The sequence below is a fragment of the Nannobrachium achirus genome (genome assembly GCF_963921795.1).
Source record: "Nannobrachium achirus genome assembly, chromosome: 20".
NCBI lineage: Eukaryota > Metazoa > Chordata > Actinopteri > Myctophiformes > Myctophidae > Nannobrachium > Nannobrachium achirus.
In genome coordinates, this window is record NC_137827.1 from 42,944,484 (window position 1) to 42,954,203 (window position 9,720).

Here is a 9,720-nt window from a genome sequence, read left to right on the forward strand (position 1 = left end):
AACTCAAGTCTCTATGGCATAAGTAATCAATAGAAGAAAAATCAAACTCGGTTCGAAGTGAAGCGGTGAATCTTAGTATAGAATTGTCTGGAGAGCCGGTATGACAGCCGGTATAATAGGTTTTAAAAATATATATAAAAAATCCTGCTTGCTGGTCTCATAGTTGTTTGTCAACTGCATCCCTCTATAATTATTTCAGTTTCCTAGGTTTGTTATCTGGCCCTGTTATCTTTGTGGCCTACTACATTTTTCAACTCGGCCTACTATATTTAAAACCTGAAGGCCAAATTATCATGTGAAGCTTGACCAATCCTCAAAGTATCCATTCATCTGACCGGGAGGGACACCGCACACATATTCTGGACGTACAGGACAGATAAAGCCTATTCATTCTGAACTGAAATGACCATATATGGACATGGGACACACATTTTGCTTTTTGAAAAAGCCTATTCATTCTGGACTGATATTTTGCACGTACGGGACAGGAAAAACCTGTTCATTCTGGCCTGGAGTGACCATATATGGACATGAGGTGACATACATTGTGTTTTTGAAAAACCCTGTTCATTGTCTCCACCAGCCGAAGGCTGAGGGAGAGTATGTTTTCCCCTCCGTCCGTCCGTGCGTCCGTGCGTCCGTGCGTGCGTGCGTCCGTGCGTGCGTGCGTCCGTGCGTCCTCGCAGTTTGTGAACAGCTAATCTCAGTCACCGTTGGCCCGATCGCTGCCAAACTGAGCACACACACTCCCTGGATGCCAATCTAGAACCTCTGCCCCACATTTTTCAAATCAGCCTCATGGTGGCGCTATAACAGGCCGATTTGTGTGGCCTGGTTGTTACCAGCTAATCTCCGGCGCCGTTGGCCCGATCGCTGCCAAACTGAGCACACACACTCCCTGGATGCTAATTCAGAACCTCTGCCCCACATTTTTTAAATCAGCCTCATGGTGGCGCTATAACAGGCCGATTTGTGTGGCCTGGTGGAGACCTGTGCTCGGAAGAGCACTGCTTCTAGTTCTGCACTGAGATCACCATATATGGTAATTAACCGGACATTCTGTTTTTGAAAAAGCCTGTTCATTCTGGACTAAAATCACCATATATGGGCGTGATACACACGAAGCCACTCATTGGAAGCGGTTTTCACCGCTTCAAAAAGTCTACTCCTTTAACAGTTCTGGAGATATGCAAAGGACAGACAGACGGACGGACGGACGGACGGACGGACAGATGCAATTGTGTAATGTATTGATTGATTAGATGACATCCATGGACTGACATCTGTTGTCTCTGTGTTTCAGGTCCTGGCTGAGAGAGATGCTGTCTCTGGTGAGAGGGGAGGGGCTAGGAGGGGAGGGCACTGACCTGGAGCAGCTGATCAAAAAGCACGATGAGTACCACCTGCAGATGGAGAGACAGCTGCACAAATCACAGGCTGTGAAAGATGAGGGGCGTCGGCTGGTGCTGGAGGGCAACTTCATGAGCCAAGAGGTGAGATGACTCACAGACACACTACTTAAAAAGGTTTAGATCAGGGGTCTTCAACGTTTTCAGGCCAAGGACCCCTTAGTTGAGAGAGAGATGAAGCAAGGAACCCAACAACCTTATCATAGATTCCATACAGTTTCATTGTTTGACAGCACAATCATCAGTGTATTTTGGATTCATGTCAATTTGTGTTTTCAGATATTTAACCACTTGAACCGTCAATACTTAATAAACTTGACCTTTCACTCTGTACTTCAGTCTGGTCTTTTTCCCCTCTACACCAAAGCTCTTTGCCGAACTGCGAGGCGTTGTGAGCTTGTAGATTTGCTATTTTTGGCTAAAGTTCTCAGAATATGGACGCTAGGGTTCAAGTGGTTATTATAAAAAAGGATCACTCAAAGATTTGGAGGACCCCTTGTAGTAACTCTGAGGACCCCCTGTTGAAGACCCATGGTTTAGAGTCATCTAGTCAGAGTCATCACTGTGATGTCAGAACAGGTAAGCTATATCCATATATGGAGTCTGTGAGGTCAGATGTTGAGGTATCCATACATCCATACATGGACCAGCTCCATGTATGGATATCCAGGGTTTGGTGAGGCCAGTGTCGTGATCTTCATATACTGTATGGAGATCCAGGTGATGATAGTCAGCAGTCTTGATTTGCAAAAGAATTCTGTCTTGGCCATGTATGGAGCGTCCAGATATGGACATTGCCAATTATGGGCTTAATATATGGGCATTCCCAGATATGGGCTTATTATTGATGACATCAGGGATCTGCATATATGGGCATGGATATCCAAGTGATGATAGTCAGCAGTCTTGACAGTCAACAATGTGATGTCAGAACAGCTATAGACATTGAGGCGTTACGGACGGACGGACGGACGGACGGACGGACGGACGGACGGACGGACTGGATGTGCCGGTTTTCATAGTGAACAGCAACCTACGGTTGCAATGATATAGTGATGACACTAAAGCACATCATAAATTAAGGTCACATTTTGACATTCACTGACCTCTCCCTCTTCCTCCTGCTCTTCCTACTGTAGGTGGAGGAGCGTGTGTGTGAGTTGGAGGAGCTGCAGGTGCGGGTGGAGGAGGTGTGGGAGGAGACCAGGGTGGTGTATGAGGAGGAGATGGAGATCCTGCTGCTGAGGAGAGAGCTGGAGCAGGCAGAGCGCTGGCTCAGCTCCTATGAGAACACACTGCGAGCTGACGACTATGGGGTGGGTTTCTGCTTCTTTTTCAGGCCGTGACCCACCCAATATAATCATATTTGACCTGGGGGTCAATTATATTGAAGTACAAAATGACCCCAATGCAAACAAGCCATTGAGCTTTCTTGTGGTTTAAATCCTTTTAGTAGACCTTGTATCTGATCTGTACTGTGCTGTACTCTTCCTATGCAAACTAAAATAAAGTATTCAATCAATCAATCAAAACAAGCACTTGGAATTGTAGGCATTACATTTAGTTTGACTCGGTTCCACAGATAAATATTGTGAAAATAGCCAAACTACAAGCTCACAACGCCTTGTGCTGCAATGCGTTGTGAGCTTGTAGATCGGCAAGTTTGTCTCTTTCTTATGTAATATTTTACAATTAAAATAATTACATTGTAAAATTAGAAATGTGCAGATAACCTGGATACACTTATACTGTCTGTATGATGGTTTCTTTACTGTTGAGTGAGAAAACAATGTTGCACATAAAGCTAATCAACTAGAGACTCCCCAAAATTATTTGGGGACCCCCAGTTTGGGAACCACAGGTCTAGACCACAATCAGTGGGTCTAAAACACAATCAGTGGCTCTACAATACCATTGGTGAATCTAGGGTTCTTGGGGAGGTTTCACGGGGTGTCCAAGCAAAATTAGTTAATATAGCATCAAAATCAGTTTCACTGTAAAGCTAAAGCTATACATGTATATGTTCCATTGCGCTTCTACAGGATTCTGTGTCTGATGTCATGGAGTTGATGAAGAAGCAGGAGGACCTAGAGGCTATGATCCAAGCCCAGAATGACCGCTTTGCAGCATTACAACAGAAGATCACACAGGTAGGAGGCAACACAGTCCAGTAGTATAATTCAGAAGTCAGTTGTTAACCGTTGCTCACCAGATACCAAAGTAATTTCCGTGCAATGAACCGCATCCTGGGGAATACAATTATTCTGGTTTCTGTTTTGTTTTGATATTATTTGTTGTTCTGTTTTCATCCCAGCGGGAAAAGAGACTTGGTCTCCGAGGAAACAAGGAGCGCGATGCTGCGGTGGTCCGCGTCTCCTCGCTGAAGAGGAAGCCGTCGGACCCCAAGACTTCCCGTGTCACTTCCACCTCCCCCGGCGCCATAGTTCGGCGGGTCAGCAGCGGCAGGCAGACGGACAGGACAGACAGACAGCTTAGAGCAGACAGATGGGCAGACAGACCCAAAGAGAAGCAAGCAAAGCAACAGGCCAAAGGAGACAGACAGCTAGACAAACGGGGACACTCGCTCAGAACAGACAGACAAGTAAACGGAGAGAGAGAAAGACAGGAGCCTGGGAGAGCAGAGGGACGGGAAGTCGCTACCCATCTCGCCGCCTCCTCTAGTCCACCTCCTAGCCCGTCTCTCTCTCCCGCTGTGGGCTCTGTCAGAGAGAGGAGGCTGAGGTGGGAGGAGGAGTCACGAGATCCTGACGTGGGGGTGTGGAGGAGTCACCCCTCGCCCTCCCGCATCACTCCTAAACCTACCTCCTCCCCTCCCTCGTCCCCCCATTCCTCCAACCCTTCTCCTGCACCCTCCCCTGCCTTTCCCGATGAAGACAGAAGCCCTAGAGCCAAGCCCAGAGTTGCTCCGAAGCCCAAAGTCTCCTTCAAAGATCAGAAGGCGGCGCTTCCCTCGGATCCCGCCCCCTCGCAACCGCTTAGCCAGTCAGAGAAGCTCTACGCCGGCTCCCCGGACTCACCTCCGCCAATCAGAAAGCTTGTGGCTCCCACTGCGCCTCCGCCGCCACCACCACCATCACCACCAATCACTGACGGCCTTTCAACTCCCCCCGAATCACCAACACCTCCAACGAGGGGACGTCTTACCAGCCCACCAATCACGGACGGGCCTGATTCTCCTGGTTCTTTATCTCCGCTACCTGTCACGATGCTGGACGAGGAGCTGTCCCCTGAGCCCTCCCCGCCCCCTCACAGGACGTTGGAGGAGATTCCAGAGGACACCACCAGTCTCTCTGATGTAAGGAACTCAAACATATACAGTAGTCTTTGATTCTGATTTTGAGGTGAGATGTCTCATCTGGAAAGTAATATGTAAATGATTGCTTATGTTGTGCACGTGTGTGTGCAGGCACATGCACACATAGACATCAAAGGAGACTTGAGCCCCTGCCCTTTTACCTGTCGGTAAAAAGTGCCCTCTTTCCATGCCATACCTGAAGGCAGCATTCAAGAGAATTTCGAACATTTCCTGCACTTGAATGCAGCATTTTATCTTGAAAGAATTGCCCTCTCTGTGTAGCAATCCATGTCATTACACACAAGTAGTGACTTGATTATGCTTAGTTTAATGTGGTACCAAAAATAGCCGACCTCCTGCAACGTGTTGTGAGCTTGGAAGTCTGCTATTTTCAATATTTCCACCAAAAGGCCCTTTTAGAATGTTTGCCCCTGCCTCTCTAACAATCTCTGCACGTCTGTGTGGGTGTGTGTGTGTGGATGTGGGTGTGGGTGTGGGTGTGGGTGTGGGTGTGTGTAGGAGAGGGAAGGCCTGGCAGTCAGGATGGATGGGATGTTGGAGATCAAACTCAAGCAGGGAGGAAACAAGGTGAGACACCCTGCCTGTCTGAACAACAGAAACAGTACTGATACAGTACATAACTGATTGATTGATTGATTGAAGTTTGCATAGGAAAAGGTACAGTTTCATGACAGTACAGTTCACTGGTACACGGTCAACTAAAAGGAGATCCTAGTCAGCTTTTCGGCTTATTTACACAGGAACCCTTTATGTATCTCATATGACTATTGAAAGACAGACGGATAGAACACAGACATCACATCACGGAGAGAGAGTTTATTATTATTATACGTTATGAGGGAAATGAAAGCAAACATTTTCAGCAATGTAAGCCCTCAGATAATCAATGTGTTTTTGTCAGGGGGCGGAGCACTGGGAGACGGTTTATGCGCTTCTGGAGAGAGAGACACTCAGTCTGTACAGAGACAGACAGGCTGCCAAAGAGGTATGGACACATGATTCAATGTTTTTTTGTTAAAGCACTATATATTTTGATAATAGTCATTGCTATAGAGCAGGGGTCTTCAACGTTTTCAGGCCAAGGACCCCTTAGTTAAGAGAGAGATGAAGCAGGGACCCCCATAACCTTATCATAGATTCCATATAGGTTCATTGTTTGACAGCGCAATTTTCAGTGTATTTTGGATTCATGTCAATTTGTGTGTTCAGATATTTAACCACTTGAACCGTCAATACTTAATAAACTTGACCTTTCACTGTACTTAGTCTGCTCTTTTTCCCCTCTGCACCAAAGCTCTTTGCCGAAAATAGCCGATCTACAAGCTTGCAGCGCGAGGCGTTGTGAGCTTGTAGATCTGTTATTTTTGGCTAAAGTTCTCCGAATATGGACACTAGGGTTCAAGTGGTTAATATATCTATCACTCAAAGATTTGGAGGACCCCCTAGTAACTCTGAGGACCCTGTTGAAGACACATGCTATAGAGTGTTTGTTCCATAACCGGAGTCTCCCTGTCTCTCCAGCTTATTTAATAAACAGAAAATACATTTTCAGGTGGGTTGCAAATTGTCAACCAATCAGGAGAGAGTATACCCATTTATCAACTGTCCTGTATGAGTTCTCTCTCCTGATTGGATATAATTGGTGTCCTGTCCTGACCTGGAAATGAGTTGGTCTGTTTACCAAAGAGCTGCAGAGACCCCTGTTACTGACCAGACAATCTATAGCAATGAGTGCAAGTAACGTGAATTTAGTGTTATGGTCCATTTTCTAATGGATTCTCTTATGAATTTAAATGTTTGTTGAAATGTAATAACACAGAAGACCTCTAGATGGCCTCCGATCAGCATGCTGGGAGCAGTGTGCAGGGAGAACCCATACTACCGCAGGAAGGACCACACCTTCAAGCTGATGTAAGTCTTAGTCTTTAGGACCACTGTTTCCCAAACAGTGGCTCAGGACCCATGACTGGGCCGCGGACCAGTTTTTATGGGTCGTGAGTAAATATCACCTTTTTTTTTGTTTCCTAATTTGAATCGCAACTTCTCATCAATTAAAAACAATTCAAACATTTTCAAGAATGAATTTCATGAATACATAAAAAAAAATCATGTCAATAAATCATAATAAAATAAAATAAACTTTTAAGAAGTAGTGAACATATCAGATCTACAAGCTCATAACACTGTGCGAAGCGACACATTTTGAGCTTGTAGATCTGCTATTTTCACTAGTTGGGTCCCGGGCAATTCATTTCTCTTTTGGGTCTTGAGCTAAAATGTTTGGAACTACTGCTTAGTATAGCAAAGAAAAATGTGTTAAATAATGTTTGCGATGCTGATATATGATATGAATCTGTTGTTCTCCTGTCAACCTTCAGTCTGGAGGATGGAAGCCAGTACCTGTTTGCGGCTGCCACCAGAGAGCTGCAGCTGAGCTGGGTTGGAGAGCTGCAGAGCTGTTCTCAAAACAGTACAGACTCTGATGACTCTGGGTAACTGAACTGATCAGAGCACACAGCACTTTTGTTACTCCTTTCCACACAGCCTTATATGACAGAACTGCAAAGTACTGCACATTTACTTTCAAGTACTGTACTAAGCTAGCCTAGTAAACGACCATGCTTTCCGGAAGAGGGCGGTTTACGAGGCAAGTACTAAGCAGTCATGTTTGGGTGAATAGTGAATGTGCCCAAAGTGGCAACACCAGGTTGAAATGGTGCTGAAGTAAAACAACATTAAAAGAAGTGCTTAAATATCAGTAGTTTGTTGATACTGTTCTGTAGGAACAAGTCTGTGCTATTGATGATTAATGTATGAACATATAGTCTCAGGCACTCAACATGATCCTCCACTTAGCCATATTTGACAAAGCAGAGCACCGAGTATCCTCAGAGTAGCCTCTTCTCTGGGGAGAGCTTTATAGGCCAGTATCTTTTATTGTCAATAGAAGCCCTTTCAGCTGGTCCTCTCTGTTCTTTAGAAGAGCGTCATCAGTCAACCTGAGCTCCGAGAAGCTATCTGAGGTGGTGGAAGATCCTGTTTTGACCAAACCATTGGACAGGGCAGATGGACAGCAGAGACAGACATCCACAGAGAGAGAACCGCCCCCCAAACCCCCCCATACCTACTACAACCTCCACCGCTACTCCGAGGGGGGAGAGGGCAGGCCCACGGGTAAATCACTGAGGCTCGCTTAGTTGCTTCTAAAAACCTTTTATGAAATTATATTCTCAAATTTCATTCTGATTTCTTGATTCACTGTCAAGAATATTTAACAAAATAACCCTCACTGCCAGCTATTTTTCAATTATCTTTACCTTTTCAAGTAGTCACAGAATATTTTTATATTTTTGGATCGATCCCCCGATCGATCATGGACACGGACACGGTCCCTGTGCTTCCGTGAAAAAAGAGAAAAAGGGAGTCGTTTGACCCATTCGTTTACTAGTTATCGGCGATTGAAAATACCCTCTTTTGACAAACACACAAACACACAAGTCAGGAAGCAGAGAAAAAGGCGTTTCTGTGAAAAACTTAAACAGGAAGCAAATGAAGATCCAGATTTTCGATCAGGTCACATCCTGTTTCCTGTGGGACTGTGATTACTTTATTTTTTTATTTTTTTATTTTTTTTTATATATTTTTTTTTGATCATGGACAAAGACATGGTAAGACGTTTTTGGCAGAGAGTGAGTTAATTAACTTTGTGCATTTTGGTCCATTGCTGAAGGGGTCCAGGGGTCTAGAAGTCTTCCACGGAGCCCGCATCCCCAAACCCCTCCTCCGCCTCCCCCCAGCGACCACGACGTCTCCCAACCGGGCACGCCCCCCCATGGAGCCGACGACCTGGCCACCAAGGACAGGTCCAAGAGGAACGTCTTAAGGAAGTTCTTCTCCTCGAAGAAGTAACCACCCCGAAAGCGCTCAATTCCTCTTGACGATGTCGTTGTGAATCCTGTCTGCAGCCATGTTGTAGTAGCTGTACCCTCTAAGATCCACTTACTTTAAAAGGAGCACACAAATTGGAAGTTCTGAGTCCCAAAGAGGCCAGTGTGTCTTTCTTTCTCTTAGCTTGTAACGCTGCTGCTCTGGGCCATTTGGCTGGTAAAGTCAAGCCCTAATAGTCGATCATGACATTTCATTTTAAGATTAAGGAGTATTTGAAATGGTCAGACTAGCAAATGTTTTCAGAACAACCATCTTCCATAAAACCCTAACGGTCTTGTGTTTTTCATAAGAGTACAGATTAAAGCCTCAATCCACAGTTTCTTCAACTGGCTGGCTATGTAGGAACAGCAGGAACATATGTGTCGAATGATAATACCAAAACATAATTTTAAATATTGTGCTAAAAGAGCGCAAGTGTGGAGGACTCTTTTCACTGCGGTTCACAAGTTGTTGGGACTTAGCCTATATAAAAGAAATTAGGCATGAGATTTTGTTTTCCTTTAATCTCTGAGGGCATTAAAAAGGGGCTCATTGGGCTCATTAAAATTCTTTTTTTTCATATAATCTCTGATAAGATGGTTTGAATGAAAACACTACTGCGAGAGAACAGTTCATGTTATTCCTCACATAATTACGCTAATCCACCAATATTATAAACCTTCTTACAGCAAATTCAGCTGACCGAGTCAGAATTTCAAACTTTTTCCATACCAAGGACTCACAAATAGCAAATGTGAAGCTCTGGCTCTATCTGCGTCAACAGATTGAATAATGTCTCTAATCAATAATCTGCTCATGCTGCTTCTAATGAGATTCAGGGTGTGCCTTAATTTGAACATGGAAATAGCCGTATTTATTGTTATAGTAATGTTTAATGAAGATAGTTTCTCCATAGCTTGTTTCGTTCATTCTTGATGGAATATAATGAGACAGTGTATATCATGATTTTATTTTTGATGACATGGATACATTTAAACGAAAGGCATTTACTGAGCATGTAACACTGATTTATAATGTCATTCTTAC

General features: G+C 44.7%; 1 protein-coding gene across 1 annotated transcript in view; it reads left to right on the plus strand.

Annotated features, from left to right (window-relative positions):
• sptbn5 (spectrin, beta, non-erythrocytic 5) overlaps nt 1–8,655 on the plus strand; it is a gene marked incomplete at both ends in the record, with an annotated part of 73,956 nt that extends 65,301 nt beyond the window's left edge. Inside the window, 10 exons of the mRNA XM_080751077.1 lie at nt 1,304–1,493; nt 2,549–2,725; nt 3,452–3,559; nt 3,724–4,725; nt 5,245–5,313; nt 5,648–5,731; nt 6,566–6,657; nt 7,125–7,238; nt 7,727–7,920; nt 8,477–8,655. Of these exons, the coding sequence (XP_080607203.1) occupies nt 1,304–1,493; nt 2,549–2,725; nt 3,452–3,559; nt 3,724–4,725; nt 5,245–5,313; nt 5,648–5,731; nt 6,566–6,657; nt 7,125–7,238; nt 7,727–7,920; nt 8,477–8,655 (2,209 nt within the window). The remainder of the gene's footprint in view (nt 1–1,303; nt 1,494–2,548; nt 2,726–3,451; nt 3,560–3,723; nt 4,726–5,244; nt 5,314–5,647; nt 5,732–6,565; nt 6,658–7,124; nt 7,239–7,726; nt 7,921–8,476) is intronic.
• Nucleotides 8,656–9,720: the final 1,065 nt, after the last annotated feature.